Source organism: Sebastes fasciatus, chromosome 14, assembly GCF_043250625.1.
Source record: "Sebastes fasciatus isolate fSebFas1 chromosome 14, fSebFas1.pri, whole genome shotgun sequence".
NCBI classification, from domain to species: Eukaryota; Metazoa; Chordata; class Actinopteri; order Perciformes; family Sebastidae; genus Sebastes; species Sebastes fasciatus.
In genome coordinates this window covers 20714234-20737779 of record NC_133808.1, presented here as the reverse complement: position 1 = coordinate 20737779, position 23546 = coordinate 20714234, and the positions used below count along the sequence as shown (strand labels likewise).

The window sequence follows — 23546 nt, the reverse complement described above, 5'->3', positions numbered from 1 at the left end:
GTATGCAGCTGTAAGACTCGTATTCTTCAGACACACCTCCGAGCTCCTGAAACCCCGCCTACCTGCTCTGTGATTGGCTCAGGTGCACGACAGTTACCCTAATACGCACAGCCATTGGTGGACGCCAAGATGCCCAAAAACACCCATGAATTTGTGCGTCGCTCTCCGTTGCACCTGTCACACTGAACACAGCAGAGAGATGAAGGTTGCGAGAAGGATTTGAGAGGTGGAAATGGGTGAAATGGAGCTGGATATCACTTCTTAGAGGTGGCTTTCCTTGTATGCTTGTGTGCTGATGTGTATATTATGTGCATATGTAACTGTATGAATATGTATATGCTTGTTTCTTTATTTTCCCATTCTATTGTTTTTTATTTAATTATTTATGTTTCAGTGTATTCTGTTGTACATTATGTGAATTTCCTTGGAAAGCACTTTGTGCTTGAAAAGTGCTCTATAAATAAACTTATTATTATTATTATTATTCCTGTGCATTTTTTAAGATTTCATCAATATTTGATTAGATATAGTGTCATATTGGAGGTGATTTAATATTGAACTGCACTGTACTCTGGGAGTGTATTAGTGAAAGTGATGCCAAGTATGTGTATATACTGTATTAAATATATATATATTTTACTTATTTATTTTCTTTTTGTTCTGTTTTTGTTCCCCCTATGCTCTACACATAAAATTAATAATGTCTGTATGTGTTTAAGAGTAGATATATGTCATATATGACCATCTAGCCTCAATCAATGCCAAACACACACCCATTATCCACATCACACACACACACACATTCTTCAACCTGCTTTTATCCCCTTGTGTTGTTTTAGTTTAGTTTTTTTTTTGTACTTTATTTGTCTTTCTCTGTATAATATATTTTGTCTTTTTTTAAATATGTCCCTGCACATGTCTTCACTTGTTTTGTAATCACTTTATAACACAATAAAAAAAGAAAGAAAGTGATGCCAAGTACCAAAATATATTTTATTATATTATTACAAGGTTTATAGGTGTCATTTTTACAGTTGATCCCGTGACTCTAATTCCTTTTAAAGATGCTTCATTTTATAAGACAACATGATACAGAAGATTTTGACAGCAACATTATTATTTTCTTTTTCTCTCTCCATGGTTTCATCTTAAGCAAAGATTTCCATTTTTCCTCTGTTATCAGAGTGCATTAGTGTTGAAGGCAATATCTCTCCATATCCAGGCTAATCATTTCCCCAGGGGTGGCTCAGTGTAAATGACACAAATAAAAGTCAAAAGCAACCTTTAGATAGTGATATTATTGTGCCCACACTGAGCTATTTGTAATAGTTCGAAAGCAGTGACTTTGCGGCGACAGAAAAAAATAAGTGAGATAATGGAAGCAGGGGAAACAATGTGACAAAAGGTTATTACTTTCTGAACCAGCTGCTGCCTGCTTTCGCACTTAGAGGAGAAGGGTGAACGCCTCCTGGGGTGACAATATGTCCACACATCTGGACAGAAAGCACGCACTCTGACTGCATGTCCACACCCACCCCACAAACACACACGCACACACACACACTCACACGTACACGCATTCACACACACACACACACACATTCACACACACGCACACACACACACACACACACACACACACACACACACACACACAAAGTGCAACCAAAGTCCAAAGTCTGTAAAGGCATACACTACTACTTTTTAATGTTTATCTTAGGCTAAATAAATGAAAAAAATAGATCTAAAATAAAAAATAAATAATATAAAATAAATAAATAAAATTGATATTTTTATCAGTTTATCAGTGAGTTTATCAGTTTATCAGAGAGGCAAATAAATAAATATAATATATCTATTTATCAGTTTATCAGTGAGTTCATCGGTTTATCAGAGAGGCAAATACATACATATAATAGATCTATTTATCAGTTTATCACTGATTTCATCAGTTTATCAGAGGCAAATAAATAAATAAATAAATATAATAGATCTATTTATCAGTTTATCAGTGAGGCAAATAAATAAATACATAAATAAATAAATAAATAAATAATAGATTTATTTATCAGTTTATCAGTTAGGCAAATAATAATAATAACAAAAATATATATGTATATTTATATATATATATATATATATATATATGTATATTTATATATATATATATATATATATATATATATATGTATATTTATATATATATATATATATATATATATATATAATAGATTTATTTACCAGATTCATTACTGTAACATATTTAGAGTTAAGCAGCATTTACTTGCACAAAAGGGTAAACTAAGATTTAATATGTAAGCACCATAACAGGTACCATTAGAAGCAAGTTTGATCATTAAAGGGTCTTTTAAAAGACAAAAGTCTGATATTTATGCTCTTCTGAAAGTGGTTGTTATATTGTACTTTATTATGACTGGAGGAGGCAATTTACCTTCCTTTTGATTTCCCATTACATCAAAGTATCTGCCGGAGCAATAATCTCCTCAAGTCCATAAACATCCTTCTTTTAGCTATAAGCAGGTCACCCCTCCCCAGATATCATTCAAGGCTTTTGTTTGCTTCCAATAGGGAGGCTATACTGCTCGCCCACACACTCACACACACACACACACACACTGCCTGGCCCGCTGCTTTTTTCTGATCCTGGAACAGTGAGCTGAACTTCACCAAACACTTTAAGAAAATGGGATGCAGACAGTTTTCACTTTTTAGAAAGTCAAAAGGCTCTGTTTGGGTTCAGCCTGGTTGCAGAATGAATAGTGCAGTGAACTGTGAGGGGCACTTCTTGAACCTCCGCTGCAGTATTGACCCTTCACCAGTGGGGGGCAGTCCATCCCTCACCTTGTAGGTCATAGAACCAGCGGAGTGACACAGTGGGGGGGGTGGGCCATCCAAGCTGCCACCAACTAGTTTCCTGACTCTCTGTGTGACATTGGCTTCCTATCACACAGAAGCTTTATTAAATATTCCTCAGCAGAAATGAGCTTTTAATATCACTGACACCACAAATTTATTAAGAAACGTTGAAAAATGAGATCTAGCAGCACGCTACGAGGGGAGGCTTCACTCTAAATACGCCCCAAATGCCTGCCGTTTATCATTTTTAATACCCGAAAAAATGCAATTTAGCAACGTTGTGTATTTTCATTACACATCACGCTTTAAGAGGCATCTTGTGACAGTATCACCCTAATGCTGTCAATTAGGTAATTTATTCCAGGGGATTATGAGAGGGAATGAGACGAGGGTTTCATGTGTTCTTCACGGCGTTCCCCGGTGCCTTCTGTACAGCTAATCTAATACATAACCCCCTGATTTGTTTAATGGATGAGACTTTGCTGCTGCAAGAGGCACGCCAATAAAAGCCGGGGCCCTCCAGAGGCTATTGTGCCTCATAATGATGCCAGACACACAATGTGAGAGTTATGAAGCAATTCTTTATCATGCGGCACATTGTTTTGCTCTGCTGGTGCCGTGCGAGTAAAGGCAATCTCTCCCTGCAGCACAGCACTTCTCCCCCCACACTTAGATAAACCTTCAGTATGATAAACTGTCCCAGCCACATGTTGCAGAGATGAAGGAAGTTTAAGATGGAAATACGTGTCCTGTGCTGATGATTCCCTAGTTAGTCACTGCCAATTTAAGACTTTTTGTTAACCATTTCTTCATTTTTTTAGATATTTTATTCTCCTGTTATGTTGGATGAGACTCAAACACAAGTAGACATTTCATATAGTCACATTCGCAAAAAACATTGGATTTTACACGGCTGTGGTGGAAATGAAAGGTACGTACTAATATGTAGCTAAAAGCCACTGACCTCTGACCTCTGCCTGCTTCTGCACGACACAATGTCCTTCAAATAGTAGGTTAAGAGAAGGATTTCCAATGACAGCGAACTCATGAAAGCCAGCATTCAGTAACTGCCTCTTTTTGAACAAAGCATATGCATCTAACACAAAATACCCTCTGATGGCAGATAGCACCACAGGTCTTCTTTCATGCCTCCAAGTGCTCCTATCTTTCAAAAATAAGGGAGAAAGAAGATTAATGTTGCTTTCATATATATACATTTCTTAGACGCCAGGGCTACAAAAACTTTGAGACATTTGTTATTGTCAAAACAAAACGGTTTGTTGGATAGATAATGCTGAAGTAGTCCTAGGAAGGTAACCAAAGCGCTAAGAGACTATCACAACACTTCATAGTATATCAGTCTTTTTCTTTATTTTTTTAGATCAATATCAATATACATGCATGCACTAAATATAAATATATTTAACAAAAAATTTAATTTAGTTTTCATGAAGTTCCGTTTGTAATTTTCATTTTTTTTTTTTTATTTTAATTGAATTTATGCACTGTTTTTTTCTTAACCTGGCTAATCATAGATGCTTGTCCTATACACTTGCCCTTAATGAGCAACCTAATTATCACAATTGCTAAAGTTGGGTAATGGGTGGTTCATTAAAACTAGACAAATTTACCAGCTTCTGAACCAACAAATTCTCCGGACCACCACTTTGGAACTCGCCTTTGGCTCGAATCAAAAGAAAAATGACACTGTTGCGTCCTATTTGCATCAGCTTTGTATGCATAACTAACGTGATACGTGCCAGATCAGAACCAGCAAACGTTGCGTAACGGAGCCTAAATGAGAATATTTGTATGACAAACCGGTCTGAATTCTCATGGGGGGATCAGGAAGCCGGAAGCTTTACGATTCACGTCAGGAGATTAGTTCATCATACAGCAGAAGAATTCAAAAATGCAGATCGGTGGAGACGGTAGCATGAAGACGGGTAGTGTTTTTACACACAGGAAATTCAATTATCTCAAAAATAATTGTTGCTGCTAATGATAGATAACTTTGTTATCAGCAGCCACAGTGATGTGACTAATTGCCCTCAGGATTACATGGCATTAGACTTGTTGAATAGCTTCAGCCATGAAATCCTCACGCAGTGATTTTCCATCATGTCAATATACGTTTTTGATGTCTTTTAAGACAGTTATTGACAGAAATGTTGCTTGGCTCATAATGATCACTTATTATCTTATGCACAAGGCAGATTTTTATGGGAAAATAAAGCTTTCTGTAGCAGTTTGTAGTGTTAAAAAATCGATTTAATGTACCATAGAAATATGTGAAAAAGAAATTGTGAGATTAGACTTTGCCCTGACATCGATGACGTATTAATGTATTAACACCTCAAAATCATTCAAATCACAGAAGGATTACTGAGGGATTGGCTCAAATTTAAGAGCAAAAAGCTTCTATCAGTGTAAATCCGAGTTTTAACACAGTTTTTGTGGCAGATTCCATCACTAAAGCTAAAAACAACAATCCAAATGCCTCCTCGGAAGAATAATCAGGGTATGTTTTAGAGTTAACATCAGTGCAGTACAGTCCAGCTGGGTATGAATCACAAAAAGTGCCTTTATCCCAGTGTCATATATTCACATTGTCACTCTCCTGAGAAAGAGGAAGCAACAGGAATCATTTGGCTTCATGGGAGACTTGTTTGTGTGGACCCATTTAAAGTGACACGACAATAGAGGGATTTCTCAGTGCTGTGCTCTCACAGCTATTTCCCTTCCCATTTGTCCTCTCATCAGACTCATATGGTGGCTAAAGAGTCAACTGCAGACTCGAGCCTGACTCAGTGAGCAATAAGCAGCGTTAGCGCATTACACACACATGATTACGTGGCCATTTCCTCAGTGAATGAGTCTCATCAGAAGTCAGTGAAGAAGCCACCGAGTGTGTAATTGTTTCCCATTAGGGGAAAACGTCGACTGCCATCGAGTTGCATCTCACTGCAGAGTTTGCTGACGAATGCTCGCCGTCCGCTGAGTGGAGCGGTGGCTCATTCTGCTGTGGGTTCAGATGGAATTGCTCAAAACCCCTAAACCATCAGATCAGTTTTAGGGTGAGGGTGATGCATCATGTTTCTAGTTTTTTTTTTTCTCTTTAGTGAGAAAGGAACTGCAGGGCAAGAGTTCATATGTTTGTTGATTCACTGAAGTGACACCAGGTTTTAAACATTATTATCAGTCATATCAGAGCCTGCAGCACTAATGTCTCTGTAGCTCAGATGCAGTCAACTGTGTGTGTGACTGTGCTTTTCTGTCTTCTTTAAAGTGCTGCTCTCGCTTTTGGAAGGTTTCGAGTTGGAGATTATCGCAAGAATAAAAGTCTAGTGTGCCTCTGTGTGTGCTGAAAGGTGTTATGTGCACATGTGTATACTCGTTTTGACAATAATGTCCCTTTATAAGCTAGTAGTCTCTCTCTATATCATGCACACACTAACACTCTCTCTGAAGCCTGCACTGCAGTGATGAATAATCGTTAGCACGCTCCGTTGTGAAGGTATTGTAAATTGGAGAGCTTACATTGCAAATTACAGGCGGGTCAAAAGTTCAAATGAGGCCAACCATGTCAAGTGAGACACGAGGACGAGCAAGAGAGAGGACTTTTCTCAAGTTATTAATGGCTGCCTGGAATGGGCTATGCTACTGCACCATTAAGTTGATGGGGATGGGAGGCCATCAGCGGAGAGAGAGAAGGGGGTTTTCTTTACACTGCTGCCATCTACAGGATGGAGATGGACGTGTCATCATCACTGCTGGCGAGGTGGGAGGTTTGTCTATGAAAAACAGACAGAAAGACAGACAGACAGACAGATAGATTTAATATAATATGAAAGAATAGAATAAAATTGGTCAATTCAGAAAAGAAGGTGGGGACAATTCTGTCAGAATATTTACAAAAGCTCCCCAATTATAAGAACGAAAACAGAAACTGGGCAATATAATATATGTGAATTATAATTAGAAAGAAAAAAAAAACAGCAATTGTAAATATAATCTTGTTTGCATTCAAAAACCAGAGAGATGACATGCTGCTTTAGTTTGGCTCCTTATATTTGATTGCAACGAGTCACCACTGGATGGCAGCATGAGAAAGGCTCTGAAGTTGAACACAAGTGGACCTCTAACGCACAGCTACTGCAAGAAGAGGAAAAAAAAAAAATTGTTATAAACGTTTTTGAATGTGTGTGTTTGTATGTGGTGGGAGAAGTACTCAGATCTTTCACTTATGTAAAAGTACTAATACCAAGATGTATAAGTACTCCATTACAAACAAAAGTCATTCATTTAAAATCTTACTTAAAGCTGCAGTGGGTAGAAATGGAGCAAATATGATTAAAAAAAGTTATTTTTATAATGGTCACTATATCCTGACGGTCGAACTAGGCAGCACTGATCAAATTTGAATCAATATTCTGTTACTGTAACGCCTATTTCTCGCCTCAAATGTTTTCAGAAACATCTTGTAGTGTACTGTTTAGCTGTAAAATTAGAAAGTTTGTGACCTGGCAGCCATGTTGAGATCAGTTGAGGAAATACCAAGCACCAGCCACCAGCCGGAGCAAACTTTCTCATTTTACAGCCAAACAGTACACTACAAGATGTTTCTGAGAACATTTGAGGTGATAAATAAGCATTACAGTAACAGAATATTGATTCATATTTGATCAGCGCTGCCTAGTTTGACCGTTTGATCAGAGTTTGCGAGTGATTGCCAGCTGCCTCTGTTGAATGAACAGCCAATAGGAACGCTCTCACTGAAATGATCTGTGATTTTGTTAAAGCCTGAAAACAGAGCCATGAGGAGGTGCAGAAGTCTAATTATCTCTCAGAACACTTGAATTACAATATGCTGAAAGGCTATTATGGAATTTTTGCCCAATGATGCCAAAAATATGCTGCCTACTGCAGGTTTAACTAAAAGTACCAAGTACCTTTCATTTCCACCACAGCCGTGTAAAATCCAATGTTTTTTGCGAATGTGACTATATGAAATGTCTACTTGTGTTTGAGTCTCATCCAAGTACTCCAAAAGTACAGAAGTATTATAATCAGAATATACTTGAAGTATCCAAAAGTAAAAGTACTTGCTTTGCGAGTTACAAATTATTATATTCATATTATATTATACATTATATCAGTAGTTTAGTTCAGTGGTTCCCGACCCTGGGGTCAGACTCCACAGGGTCACAAAATAAATCTGAGGGGTTGTGAGATGATTAATCGTGTAGAAAAGAAAAAAAAAAATTCTGCTACACAAATTTCTATTACTATTTTGGACTATTGTCTAATCTTTGATTTTACTTACCTTTGATAAGTGAAATGTTGGAGAATTTGATATCTTTGGAATTCAAACAGTTATTTAAATGAAGCTATTTTGAAAATTTTGGGGGGCAAACTAGAGTAGCCACTGATTTAATTTTAACAAATTGTATTTTATAAACTGATCATGTGTTTTAGTTTTTTGTAACTAGTAACTATATCTGTCAAATAAATGTAGTGGAGTAAAAAGTACAATATTTTCCTGTGAAATGTAGTGGAGTAGAAGTATAAAGTAGCAGAAAAAGGAAATACTCAAACTACACATACCTAACTGTAGTAGTATGTGAGTAAAAGTCGTTTCCACCACTGGTGTTTCTTGTATCAGAGGGTGGACTGAGAGAGAAAAAGAGACAAATGGAGAGTACGTGAGATAAGAAATCCTCATCTCCACATACAGCAGTCAATTCTTTATATTAAAAAATAAAGATCTGGCAAATAAAAAGACAGTATATGTTAATTTCAGAGTTTCCTCCTGACTTTAGTAACAAATATCTTAAAAGTGAGATTTTTATCAAAAAAGACTAATTTAAAGTGACATTTGTGTACTTTACATTTACATTACAAATTGACACCAGACTTAATAAAAGCTCACTGTTTGAACTAATAGGACTTCCCTTTCCTGTTTCCACGGAAAGTAAAGCTGTTTGGAGATAATATGAACAGTGCAGCTTGAACTCACTGTACGGTGGATGAATACATGGCTGCTCATGTGAAATAGTTCCAGAAATAAACAGGCTTTACAGCATCTTATGGTCTGGTAAAACCATCCAGCGTGAAATGTAACAGTCCGAGCTCTACTTTCTGAGAACTACAGAGCCGACAAGCTGAGATCGGTCAAAGCACCTGGATGTGAACTCACATTCAGGCTAGTTTGTCCTGTTTCCTGTTTCCATGGAACCTATACAGTATAACAAACATGTGAGGACAACTCAGCGCTGCATTCAAGTCATAGTTGTGAGTTTGAATTTACATAAACAGGCCACTTAATAAGCATTGGCCTGATTTTTAAACCAGTTTGACCAGCAAGATAGCAATATATGACAAGCATAAATTGGTCTCAGGCGGAATATGTTCATAACCACACTGCTTTACAGTAAGTGTCAGGACTGAGTATACTTCACATATCCTAGGAAGTCTTTTTCATGAAGCCGGTGTTGAGCTCAAACATAATTCATGGTGACTTGACATGATGCCTGTTAAATGATGATTACTATAATTAAAAAGACACTTTAACTTGAGAATAGAATACAGTATATGTACATATAACATACATTACTGTTCTTTTTGTTTTGTTGCACTGAGAGAATTATTCTGGTCTCATAAAACGGATGTGATTAACACAATAACGATGAAAAGGATGTAGAAAATGATTTAATTTACAGTCCTATACCGTATATTCCCAATATAACCTACCAAAGAATAAAGAATATTGACATTAATAATGCTACAGTTAGACAATTAATGAAGAAATGAGAGAGTTTTGGTAAGCAGGAAGATACCTTTGCACTCTTACCTTTCAAAGTGGCTCTCCCGGGGGTGTTAAAATCACTCAAACATCATGGAGAACTTTTGTGAGAGAGGCCCAGCCAGGTAGGCCTCGGCAGAAGTGTGTCAGTCTTTCCACCCGAGTCTTCTCCACCGCTCTCTTGACCCAAGAGCCTGCAACCACAAGGAACGTGCTGACATGTGAAGAACAAAAAGGTGAGAAGCGTGCCAAAAGTACTCGCACCAACTGCTATATACTTTCTTTCACTGTTAAGTTGCAAGCGGAACAAGCGGAACGTGTGAAATAGTGATTGTCTGAGTCTATGAAGCAGTTTCTCCACTAAATAAATAGCAATTAATCAACAGTAAAAACTACTCTAATTACTGCTGAGTTATTTGATCGATGCTGTTATTTTGCAAACTTTTACAACCGTCTTCTACGTGGTGTTAATGTATACTTTTGAAGACATGAACTGCTTTATAATTTATCTTTCAGCACTGAGCTTTAGTGTTTTTCAAAGTACCTTCTTTCATTTGAGAAATCATTTACATCACAATTGCAGGATTACCAGCAGTGACAACACTTCAGTTTGAGTAACAGTATCGTCCCGGCCCCTTCTGAGAAGTACAGTAATGCCAAACCTTTCAGACGCGTCAGCATCACTGCACAGAAACGACAGCGAGTGTGACCCACTGTTTTGATAACTTCACTACAAAGTGGAACAAGAAAGGTGTCACAATTCAAAAACTGTATTTCAGTTTGAGTGTTATTGTTCTGTCATCGCACTATAAAGACAAACCGAGGTGGAGTGAGTGTAGTTTGATGTTGAAAGATGATAAAGTGCAGAAAAACACAGGGAGGGGCCAACAACACGCAGTGTCTCCCCATGCAGCCCACACTCAGCAGTGAATGTGATGCAAATGGAATAACATAAAGGGCTGACATTTACATTTGCACTTTGGTTTACAGTATATGCGGTTGCCCTTTAAATCACTTGTGATCATTTTGAACATGACTCCTTCTGTCGACCCCTTTTAGGTCCCACCCCCGAAAAAAACCTGATAACACTCTGCAGAGGAATAGCAGCTTTGTCACAGTCACAGTGAAAATTATTAAAAAAACATATTTACAATCTATTTTTGGAAATGATCACATATGCTTCTCAATCTATACAGCTCACATACAGATTATTATAGTACGGATTTGTATGAAACTTCCTTCTCTTTATTTGTCAGACAGGTTTTGTATTCACATTTATTTCCTGTTTTCAGTTCAGCTCATTGCAGCTGTGGATCCATTTATGTCAAACCACCAGCAGTGCCTGTATCCCCACATGATCCCAGTGCCACGTTCCTACAATAAACCTGTGGCTGTCTGCTTCACGACAGCCCTCAAACTGTATCTCGCTTCCCAGTTATATTTTCACAGTTCAAGCTGATCGGCAGGTGTGCACTGCTCTACAAAACCCCACTTTCTCTCTTTCTGTCACGTTCTCTATCTTCCTGTGTCTCATGCATTCATCCCTCTCTGTCTCACTCTCTCTCTCTGCCTCTCAGTTTCTCTATTATTATTGTCTCTTTCCCACTCTCTCAGTCTGACTTACCAAGAAGCATCTTGCTACTTTCCCAACTTGCCCTTGCTGCCTTTGCTCTCTCGTCACCGCTGCCTTTTTCTAGGGTCACATGCAGAGGCACATTATTGTTTTTAGTCTTTCTTAATGCCTCTCTCTCTGCTCCGTCTACCTCTTTGTGCAGTTCCTCGCCACCAGACATTGCTGCATAACGCGGGTAAGCGAAGGAAGGAAAGTGGAAGTTCCCCCACAGTCCTACTTCCTCCCCACATGAATATGGCGACCTCGCTCTTTTAAGCGCCCTGACCGCAAACCTGCCCAACATTATGGTGTCTGTGCACCGGGTTGTCAAAAGCTTGGCCTCAAAAATCTAACCTCCAGCTAACATGCAAAACTGTAAACACAGATGTAACTTGCTTAGCAACTATATGCATGAATTGAAAAGATTTTGAGGAGTTTTTATTTCATTGCTAACGCTACAGCAGCCCTGCTATACTGCTGAACATCTTACATCAAGTGGGTAGACATAGTAGTAAGAAAACCACCCATGCCAGTTTTCAGTATCCCCCGCAGATCGTCAAGCTCAGTGGCACCACTCCTTCCACTATCTCACCTCTAAAGTTTCAACACTGACATTTCACCAATCCGTAACTGCATTGCATCAATAATTTCCCAGTTACTCACATTACATCAAACACAAGCGGCACGAACACTCGACAAAGCTACAGAGAGTGATACCACATTTCTGCAGTGCTTCAACCAGCCTCACTGACTTCTAATATATGGGTGTGTAACAGAAACAAACTGGGTGTGTGCGTGTAGGTTGTTGTTGTTGTGTGTGTGTGTGTGTGTGTGCGCGCATGTCTTTGCTGGTGTGTGTGTGTGTGTGAAGTTTTAAGGGCCAGTCCAAACATTCAGCACTACCTGGCAGGAAAAACAGGAATAGGACTTGTCAGCGTGCGATTGCACAACCTCGCTGTGGATTCACACTTCGGCTGAAAAAGATCTGGAACTGCTCCCTGCGCTGTAACCTGAAACCCAGAGGACAGGCTGCGCCACTTGTAGCTCAGATGGAAGCAACATTGATTCTTAAAAATTACAGTGACAATCCATGGGGTCACTATAAGTAGGGAAAGTAATGCCTTTTCTGCTAATATAGAAATTACATGGCCAAACATTATACTTCCATACAGTCATATTTTTCACATGATATTTTCAGGGTGGCATGTCCTGGCTGAATGTTTGTCAGACTTCAGTATCCATTGAGTATACACTATGGGGTGTGTTTTTGTATTAAAGTGGCTGTAGGCAGAATATTTTTGGCATCATTGGGCAAAAAATCCATAATAACCTTTCAGCATATTGTAATTCAAATGTTCTGAGCAAAAACTAGACTTCTGCACCTCCTCATGGCTCTGTTTTCAGGCTTTAAAAAATCTCACCTGTGACGGGAGACTTTGACCAGTCACAGTCATTTCATTGAGAGAGAGCATTCCTATTGGCTCTTCATTCAACAGAGGCAGTTGTCAATCACTCGCGATCAAATGGTCAAACTAGGCAGTGCTGATCAAATATGAATCAATATTCTGTTACTGTAATGCTTATTTCTCGCCTCAAATGTTTTCAGAAACATCTTGTAGTGTACTGTTTGGCTGTAAAATGAGAAAGTTTGCTCAGGCTGGTGGGCGGGGTTTGGTATTTCCTCAAATGATCACAACATGGCTGCCGGGTCACAAACTTTCTAATTTTACAGCTAAACAGTGCACTACAAGATGTTTCTGAAAACATTTTATGCAAGAAATAAGCATTACAGTAACAGAATATTGATTCATATTTGATCAGCCCTGCATAGTTTGACCATTTGATCGGAGTTCACGGGTGATTGACAGCTGGCCAGAGACGGCAGGCTCCAGATCGGCTCTGATTGGTTGTTTTCCTCTGGTCTGTGAAATCTTGCAGACTGGAGGACACAAAGGCACATGATATTTTTCAGATTACCTGTCTCGTGCACTACTGTCAGGATATAGTGACCGTTTTACAAAAATAACTTTTTTTTAATCATATTTGCTCTAATTCTACCTACTGCTGCTTTAATCTCTGAGTGTGTAAAATGTGTCTGTGTAGGTGTGGATGCAGTAGTGTCCAATGCTTTTGACACCTCCGAACAGCTCTTGTATTGTCTAACAATATCTGCAGAAGAAGTGGTAGGGCCAGTGGAACCCACCCGACAGAGGAAGTCTCACAAACCAGAGCCGCAAAGCTGTCTCGGTCCCCCGTCCTGAGCAGAGAAAACAAAATAGCTGCACTCGGGCTGAATTAGCCACAGAGATTACATCAGTGATTCTCATATACAAAGCATGCATAACATGTCAAGAGGTTTCTGTCCTGTTTGACAAAATACTAGACATGTAAGTGAGTTTATGTGCTATATAGTAATTAGTGCATCCAGAATCCAAAAAAGGAGGAGGAGAATGTCAGGACTTCTATTAACTACTTTGAACGTTTCATACTGACCGCGTGCTTCCCGTCATGGCCTCAGTCTCCACTACTGCGTAGTTCCAGCAGGTTCACGTGCCACCATCTTCACTGAGGGGGTCAAAAACATGACACTGAGTCAACAGTTCATTTTCCACATCTCACACCCTAGACCCGAAGCACTTATAATCCGGAAATTATTATTGCATGAAATAATAGATCACCTTTTTACTTCACACTGAACACTTAAAAACGGTGAATTACTAAGAACTTGGCTGACAGCCAGCTGCTAACTTGTTTCAAATAGCTTTATTATGTTAAGAGCAAAGTGCTTTATTATTTCATACAACAATAATTTCTCTGACAATCTTAAGCACAGACTGTCCTCTGACGTTCTTTAACATAGCGGGTATTTAATTATAGTACATCACATCTTCAGTTGAACCACAAGCTGCAAGTTGACATGAGAGATTGTTTAATGAAGTGGTGATTTAGCCCTCAGTGAGAGGAAGAACGAGTATTACTCTGATGGGTGACTGTCCACCAAAGAGCAATGTCTGGCCTCAATATCAAGAAAACATTGATTATTAACAATTTGATATTGACACGGGCACACAGCTAACAATTATGACAGAAATCCTTTCTATTCTCCCAAAACAAAAAGCTTCCATTTGTTTAACTCAGTACTGAAAATTTAGATTAAGGAACATTAAATTAATGCAATAATCTTTTTTTTTCAATATTTTGTTGTCAAATGATCTTTTTCCTTAATGTCTGGAACGTCTGAGAAAGAGGCTTTCTGTCAGAAGAGCAGCACAAAGTGAGAGCAGGTGTTATCACCCCTGTGTTGAAAGTGTGAGTCAAACAGAGATACGATCTGGATGGGAACAAACAATCAACTGACAGGCAGGTAAATAGATCTGAAGATGAAAAGATACAGTTTGGGGTCTGCTCAGACTTTACACTTCTCAGTTTTGCTACCGCCTTCAGGCAGCTTTGATTTTGTGTTTGTTTGCTACGTGTGTGTGTGTGTGTGTGTGAGAGAGTGTGCATGTGCAATACACAGATTAAAGAAGTAAGGGGGTGAAGAAGACTGCTTGACATTTAGAGGCTTCAACAGGCTCCAGCGCCCACCTGCTCATAGACAAAGACTGGAGAGGAGCAAACACATTACATTACACTGCAAACTAAGGCTGTACATTATGAACTATTTACATAGATATATATATATATATATATTTTGGACATAACAATGTATTTTGTACCCAGTTCCCCTCAGATCTGCTTGCCACTGTACTAGTACTGAAGCTGCAAATTGCTGACATTTTGTTTTAGTTATTTATATAGAGAGGAAGTTCTCTTTAAAGTTTTCTCCAAGGCAACGTAATCAGCCCATCTATGATCAATAGATGGGCTGATTCAAGGCCAGAAAAAATATTGAATAATTATGATAATACATAAATGTGCCCAGAAAGTGAAATGTATTGCTGGCTTTAGATTTGGGGTTCAGTTGGCTCACTCTCTTTTTCTTTTCATTATTAATGACCAGAAAATTGGCCTATTACGGTTTAAATGGAATATTCACCCTGAACTAGACTTCATATAGGCTACTGTATGCTACTTTTACGTTATTGTACTTAGCAGTTGGTGAATTTGAGTAAGTCTGTCATAAAGCTGAGCAGCGAGAAAATCTTGCTCCGTTGGCAGTAAATTATCTACGACACAATGAGCTGGGCAGCTCAAAGCCTTTCATTCAAATAAAACACAAATAGTATGCGAGTTCACACAATTACAATTATCACAATTATATGTCACCTGATGATGTCGTCAGTTCACTATTTGATCCTTGTATGCGTATTTTACAGTGCAAAACCACTGGGATAACATCATTTAAATCAGTGGTTCCCAACCTATTTTACTTGAAGCCCCCACCTACCACTATCTATGAAAAGCTGAGCAACCCCCCTGACGTCATCCCCCTAAAAATAAATTACAAATTCTCAAACAAAATCTTCAATTTGAATAAAGTTATTCAGTGTATTAAATTAGTCTTTCCTTTTTTATTATATAAACTTTCTTTAATGAATAGAACTTTCGTCAACATAAATAAAGTGATGACGTCTTGAAGGACTCGCCAAGCGAATGCAGACACATAATATGTTTTTTTGGAATGGTTAAATTAATTTACTGTAATAGGGTTAGAGCCAAAATATTTTCTTTGGTATTGTGGTTAAATAAATGTAATTTATTATGTTAGATTGTTGCTCGATCGCCCCCTTAATACAGGCGTCAGGCGGGAGAGCTTTTTTTTTACCGCAGTGAAAATGTTGTTTTTGAAAGGCTAAATGCCAACAAATATGAATTGAAGCAGAAGATTTCATTAGATTTTGCTACTAAGTAACAAAAAATAAATAAATAAATACATACATAAATAAATAAATACATAAATACATGAATAAATAAATATATATATTATATAGTTTTATATACAGACTTTTCTATAAATTATCCAGTAAGTGTGTTATTATGATTTTAGTTATACATGAGCAAATCTAATTTTGACAATCTCAAAGCAGACAAATCCTGGCCCACCTCCTGTGATCTTTTTGCCACCCGCTAAGGGTGGCCCGGACCGCAGGTTGGAAACCACTGATTTAAATTATACCGAGGCTGATTTTCAAATCCAAACAGTGGCAGAGAAGTTATACCACACATAAGTAGTCACATCAGTTCTCCACACTTCTAAAGCTTTTTTTTCAGTTTCATGACCTTGCATGTCTTTCACAATATTCAAGCACTGTATTTGTTTTTCTCACAATAAAATCATTTAATTGCATGTAAGGATACAGTTTGCATGTTTTGAAGGAAACTATATATAACAATATGTCCGACTTCCTGTTTCAAAATTCACAAAACAGGCAAGGCAGTAAAATCATGTCTTTAATAGAGAGAAACCCATGCCTTAAAAATATACATTGTACTCTTCACAGCAGTGTGTCTTCATGTTATGTCATTGATGTTGAAAACAGGGCTGATCAATCACCTAACTTCCTTCACCACACTCAGTGTTGGACTGATTTAAGTCATGAGAAATTTCAATTAACTTCTTGATAAATAAATCACATATTTTAGGACATAAAAATACACAACCTATATGCAAATACCTGAGAGCCCTCACGTCAGAAAGTTGTTATCAATATCAGAGTTGATCAATCGGCACACTTTTCTGTTTAATTTCAGTGCCAAAATATACACCTTTCATATATTATTTCTTATAAAATACAAGTCACCTGAACCCTGCCTTTTACATTTTTGTAAAAAAAAAATTAAAATAATAAAAAAAACACACAGAAAAGTTCACAAAACTATTTGCATTAACAATTCAGCAGAAAAATAGACATTTAGCGCACGCATTTTCAAAATTTACAAAAAACATCCCCGCAATCGGAAACAAATAGCAATGATTTTGATTTTCAAGTAAACTCGCAAGGAGGGCTGACAGAAGACCTTTTTTTTCTTACTTTTTTTGTTTGTTCATATGGCTGCTTCATTTAAAGAATGTGTAAGGCTGTCCTTATTACAACATTAATATGAGATCAAGAAAAAACACTTCTGCGTCTTCCCATCAAGAGCAAATGAATACTGAAAAAACAGCATTTAATTTGAAAATCCTGTCATACATACCCAAATCAAGTTAATTTAGTTCTGTTTTTGTTTGTATTTCTACTGCAGAAAAATCAGGATAGCACTAATTATATTTGATCATAGGATTAGTAAAAGGATATGTTGTTTTTGGATGACAGATAAGGCTTTAGATAATAAATATATACAGGAATGATATAATAGAGGAATGTATAGAGTCAATATCACAGCTGCAAGGTGTAAACAATTTCCAGTGCCAATACTTTGCAGACAGTAGAGGTTTTTTTTATGCTAGCTGGGCACCAGTTGCGCATAAGAGAAGCGACATGTAAACAGAGAAAAAGCTGCCTTTTGATCACAAGTAGACATTGAACATAGAAGAGTAAATCACTGAGTTTAAACCTCACAGAATAATCAACTGTTAATGATGCTGACCTGTGTGAAACTAGTAATGCCAAACTTCTTGTGAGTATTGTTACAAAATGTAAATGTTCGTCAGGCAGCGTAAGCTTACTTTGCAATGTGCGATTGTTTTATCAGGATAAAGACTGACCTGTGTTCTGCCAGTGATTTGATTCCCATTCTACCTACACTTTATTGTAAAAAGAAAAAAACAAAACAGCAGTGTTTATAGTCAGGGCATGGACATAAAGTGCAGGGCCAACTGTACAAAGCACAGTCTTTTCTGTGTCTTTTCACAGTAGCTATGAAAGAGCTGCAGCTAGCCTTATTGATCAAAACCTATTATCCTTGGAGGTTGGAGGTGGAAAGAGGCTAATATCTTAGAGTAAAACTACGTGGTAACCACGCTCACGTTTCCTCTCGCTCATGCTGTCTCGTTCTCGATGCACCCTGTATAAGGTCATACATGAATGTAGTGACATTATGGCAGGAAATCAACACGACGAATCAACAAGAATTCCCTCTATTCCCATGATGCATAATTTAGGCTGCAAATAAAGCAAAATGTAAAGGTGCCAAGGACAAAGCACCTCAAAAGCAGCTTTTTGTGCAGAGTTTGTGATGTTTTCCTTGTATTTGTTACGACATACAAACAGGATGAAAGATGGCATTGAACCAGATATAAGCATGTATTTACTGTGCTAGAAAACAGCACCAATAATGCAGACCCTAACTGACCCCGTACCCAAGCACTGAAAGAAAAGAAAAAGCACAGCAATTATACTATATATAGTACACTCAGCCATCCAGCCTAAAGCACAAAGTGGATTAGATGAAAAAGATGAGCCTAAAGCTTCAAGTGAGGTACATCATAGAAGAGCAACCCATGCAGTATCTTTTTGCCGCCGTTATCCCTTTGGTATCCATTGCCGTAAAGCATAATTTTGCCATTTCAGTGTCAATGTGGAAGTCTGCCAGTTTCAAACAAACTATGATACTAATTTGGGAATCTAACTGTGTGCTCAAACTGCAAGCAACACAACCCACGAGTCACCAGGATCTAATAATTTTTCTATAGGAGCAACCACGGAAACAAATAAATGGCCAGTTATCTGTGTGGAGAAATGCATTAGCTTGGAAGAGGAGAAAAACACGGCCATGGCTGAACTTTTTATGGCCCCAGGGCTGATAAATACCATTAGGCTACACGTTGTGTACGTCCTTGTTTTCCTTTCATTGTGATTTTGCTTCATGATCAATAGTTCTACCTTGTAAGTGCCAACTGAACAGAGGCTGATTACTATGGAGAGAAATAAGTTCCAATACAAGCTACAAATGCAGTTTCATGAGATAGAAATATAAAGATTTACAAATGTATATTACACTTTTATGTGTATATTTTATTATTATATCAGATTAATTAACTCCAAATGGATTATATTTAAACCTTGGATTGGAAATGCTTCTTTTGCATATGAATGTAAAACGGTTTGTGATATTATTTATTTATTTTTTATTGAAAATTGTCAAATCTGCATGTGGAATTGATTTGTGATGGAAAGCTAAATCTTTTTTTTTTTCAATTTAAAAAAAAAATACAGTTGAAGTCTTTTAAATAGATTTATAGATTATACTAAAATTGTAATTTTTCAAAATAGTTTCAGCTTTTGACTTGTTTTAAAATTAACAAAATATACAAGCCAGCCACAGGAAGTTGGTGGTTCTCTGTGCTAGTAGTGGTATGGAAGTGCTTTACCAGCCACAGACAACTGTAAAAACATTGGTGGTGCAAGTAAAAACTAAGCAGTTGATAGTCTAAAAAAAATGCATGATTTGTGATAGGAAATATAACCATAGTTAGCTAGCTAGCACCGCTAACATAGGCTGCTAGCATAGCACATTACTCAAGTGTAGCAAAGACAATGAAAAAACAGCCCTATAATGCAATATAATGTCAGTCGAAGTGTATTAATGAAGGCCACCACATCAGCTGAATCTTACAAAGAGGTAGGTTTTGTAGCTATGTAGCCTTTTTAAAGTATTAGCATTAGCTTTACGGCATAACTTTGGCTTAAACTTCACCAACTTCCCAAATTAGGTATTATATGAACATGAATCATTTTGAATGCATTGTACGTATGCAACATTTAGTTGCAATTGTTAGTAGTTGTGACATACATCTGTAAATCTAGTTTTTATTTGTGTTTATTTACACATTCAATGGCCACTCATATTAACACTTCTCTTCATAAACTCTTCATAAGCTCTTCATAAAGCCTCCAAGTTCTCTTAACTTACAGGAGTACAGGAATAAAAGTCTCAACTAATTGTATTTGTTGTTGTATCCATTATTGGGGGTCAACAGTAAAGTCTGAAATCATTTCTAATTGTTTAATTACTATAATCTTGGTAGTAATCTTTGTATGCTAATTCATTGAAGCTCTGCAGTTATACGATGCAATATTAAAGCAGAACTAAATGGTGAGATGATGGCGGGACTGGTCAGATTTCCACAGCTGCAGATAGATGGTGGTATCTGGAGGGAAACCAGCAAATTGCAAAATCTGGCAAAAACTTGCAAAAACTCTTGCGACTCTTGCTGCCAGACGACCTATCCCGACCTTAACTATTTAAGGTCAATGCCTAACCTTTACCATCTTGCGAGAGATTCCTAACTCGTGGATTACCTTCTAAACACGACTATCAGTACAATCAGAGACAACCACACCACTGGCAATCAAGTCCAAATGGACACCAAGTTGCTTGCAGCTAGGACACACAGCGGTATCTGACATTATGTACTGTATATTTCACCATTCATCATAGGAAAAACAAGCATTACGTGCCATTGTAATATCAGAAAAAAAGAGAGAAAAAGAAAACTGCACGGATCCTGTGTGATATGGCAGAGTAAGTGGGCCAGTACAATACCATACTGATATTATGACCGTGAAATAATCCATAATTGTTCATATTTTTATCATGAATTAATTGAATTAGAGACTACCTAAAGTCTTTACCTCTGTCATCAGTGTTAATTATGATATTCTCTCTGGTTTTACCGCATTCATTACTTCTAAGAGTGAAAACATGTTCCTGTAACAAAAGCATAATGACAGGACAAGCGCAACAGGAGACATTTTCTAAATAAGACTAAAATGAAAAACTAGTCAAAGTCATCTGACAGCTGCTCTGTTATACAATTCATGAACATTTTGAGAGAGAGCGAGAGAAAAAACTTACCTTCCTTCTTGTATATTAATTAAATATGTAGAAAATGTGTCTTTGGCCCAAACCTTCATATGATTGTTCAACTGTTCATTTTCACAATAATTAGCTTAAAAAGAAGTCTATGCTATGATTGTGCTACACTTGTCTACAGTGCCATTCAGCTGTGCAGCAGTCTCAGAGGCCATGGGGGTCGGACGGATATTAGGCTATTGCTCCATCTTTTGTCTTTCCCTTAATTCCTACCCATCCTCTTACTGGAAGGTGTGTTCGCCACGGACTATGTGAGAGGAAAACTCGTAGCTGTCTTTGCTGCGGTGACCGCAGATGTTGCACTCCAATGGATCTCTGTATCCGTGGCAACCCATGTGGATGGTGTACATGACATGGTCCAGGAAGAGCACCTGACAGTGCTCGCACTGGAAGGCCCGTACCTCCCGGCCGTCTCGTCCAAACACCCGCACCCCTTCCTGGCTCACGGGCCTCTCTGTGGCCACTCGCGCCATCCCGGTCCCCATTCCTGCCCCGCCTCTGGGCGATGCTTCCGTCACCCGCTCGCCTGGATAGACCATCGCCGGACTGGCTCGAAACCTGATGGCGGGATGGGTGTTGCTCCCGTGGTTGCCATGCGTCTCGTGAGGGCTGCTGCGAGCTGAGTCAGCAGAATCCATTCCACTATTGTTGGGAGATTCTTCTTGCCCTGGATGGCGCAGCTTGCCATGCCTGGTTAAAGCAGTGGGGCCATTTGTGGTTGGATGGATGGCAGCATCATGATGCTGAGGCGGCTGTGGTGGCAGCGTGTCACAGTTTCCTGGATGATCTGTTCGTTGGCCCAATGGCATGACGTGGTGGAAGAGGGGGTTAACCATGGGCATCACGCCAGCCATAGAGAGAGGGGGACCTGGACGGTGGAGCATGGGCCTAATAGTGTCTGATCCCAGGTATGTGATGGCGTTGCTGATGGCCTGGTCCATCATGTGGGCTGACATCATTTCAGCCTGCTTCTCATATTTAAGGCCCATCTCATAGCCTAGTTCAGGGTAGCTGTAGCGCATCTTTTCACCTGCATGAAATAGAACAATAGAATCAGCAAAATTTAACAAGATTATGCCAATTTCAAAACGTAAGACACAAAATATAAAGATAAATGAAATAGCTTTAAGTGGAGGGAGACACTCTTGGTTTTAGCTACAAGCAAGAGAGAAAAATGATGTGCACAAATAATCTTTTGACTCGTTTCTAGTCAGACACACTTATATCTTGCTGATATTTCGTTGCTTGTTTTTCAAATTTTGCTCTTGATATTCTGTGTGTACGAGTCTAATAGGGTGGAAAGCCCCATCCATCTACACTGCTCTGTTTAACCCTTCTAGAACAGGGATGCGGTGAACTGTTTTCTCTCGATAAGAGCAATGGCAAAGTTACAGGTGTAACTAACCACAGAGTGAAAAACATTTCCTTGCCTCTCAGCCACGCGCTTGCTCTAGCTTGCTCAATCTCTTTTTCTAATAGTGCGGCGAATAAAACCAAATTCAGAAAAAAAAATCCGTGCTCCTATGTAGGGCAGGGTTTTTGTGTGATATTATATAATATTGCATGATGCAAGACTAAAAAGGAAAGGAAAAACTAACTCAAACTAAGTACGTTTACAGAAAGAAAAATAATTAGGAATTTCAATTCTATTAGCATAAAAGTGAAATTAGTAGAAACAATTTAAAACATGAGGACAATTTAACTAATGAATTCCAGCACTCATGCAAAGCAATTGTTAAGTCCAAATTACTGCTTGGACATATACATTTGTTTCACATGATTTGCATTGTAGTTCATCAGTGCAGAACAGAGTTGAAATGCAATAACACTACATAATACACTCCATGGACGCTCCACGCTGACTAAAGTAGAGAATGTCGTTGACTGCTTGGCTACGTTTCAAATACCCACCCACAAATTTCTGAGGTGTGGTGCTCTTCCTCTTGCCCACGTTGCTGTGCAGCCTCTCAATGACGGGCGGCCGATCAAAGGTAGCCATGGTGTTGGGCTCTGCCATGGGCCTCGGGTCTTTGGGGACCTCAACTTGAAAGGTTGAGAGGGGGAAGAGTTAGGGTTAGAAAGGACAAGAAAATATTTGGGTGATGAATTAGAGGGACTCCTTCACACTGAAAAATAACATTGCTAAATTGGAGAGATCACTTTTCTTGGGATATGAAAATAAAAATAAAATCTGAATTTTATTATTATTATTATTTTTAGGAAAATATTGTTACCCAACTGTCTTTAAGGGATGAAAGATTGAATTAATTAACTACAAAAACAGATAAGTAATTATACATAAATTACAAAAGTTTTACACATTCATGAACACAAATAAAAATTGGAAAGAAAAATACATAAATAATGAATACATTGCCAGAAAACGTTCTGTAAAGTATTGTAGTAATGTGTGCCTAATATCAGCCTTTTTTTAATATCACTCCTCTTTTAAAGAAAAATATTTCCATTCTGGACAAATTAGATTAATTCCAA

The 23546-nt window shown here is 38.1% G+C and overlaps 1 protein-coding gene and 1 long non-coding RNA gene across 3 annotated transcripts in view; both read right to left on the bottom strand.

Moving 5' to 3' along the window:
• Positions 1–2907: 2907 nt before the first annotated feature.
• Positions 2908–12015, bottom strand: LOC141782838 (uncharacterized). 2 transcript variants are annotated; one of them, XR_012597175.1, is made up of 4 exons: positions 11307–12015; positions 9731–9876; positions 8485–8550; positions 2908–6671 (listed from the first exon to the last, which is right to left on the bottom strand). It is a non-coding gene; the product is annotated as an uncharacterized LOC141782838 (long non-coding RNA). The 2 variants fall into 2 exon arrangements; XR_012597174.1 differs by lacking the exon at positions 2908–6671 and having other exon boundaries at positions 8293–8550.
• A 4655-nt stretch (positions 12016–16670) lies between these two features.
• ikzf2 (IKAROS family zinc finger 2) overlaps positions 16671–23546 on the bottom strand; it is a 29106-nt gene continuing 22230 nt past the window's right edge. The window contains exons 8-10 of the mRNA XM_074659619.1: positions 22965–23096; positions 18808–22083; positions 16671–18763 (exon numbers count right to left, since the gene is read on the bottom strand). Coding sequence (XP_074515720.1) covers positions 21275–22083; positions 22965–23096 — 941 coding nt within the window. The 3' untranslated portion in view covers positions 16671–18763; positions 18808–21274. The remainder of the gene's footprint in view (positions 18764–18807; positions 22084–22964; positions 23097–23546) is intronic.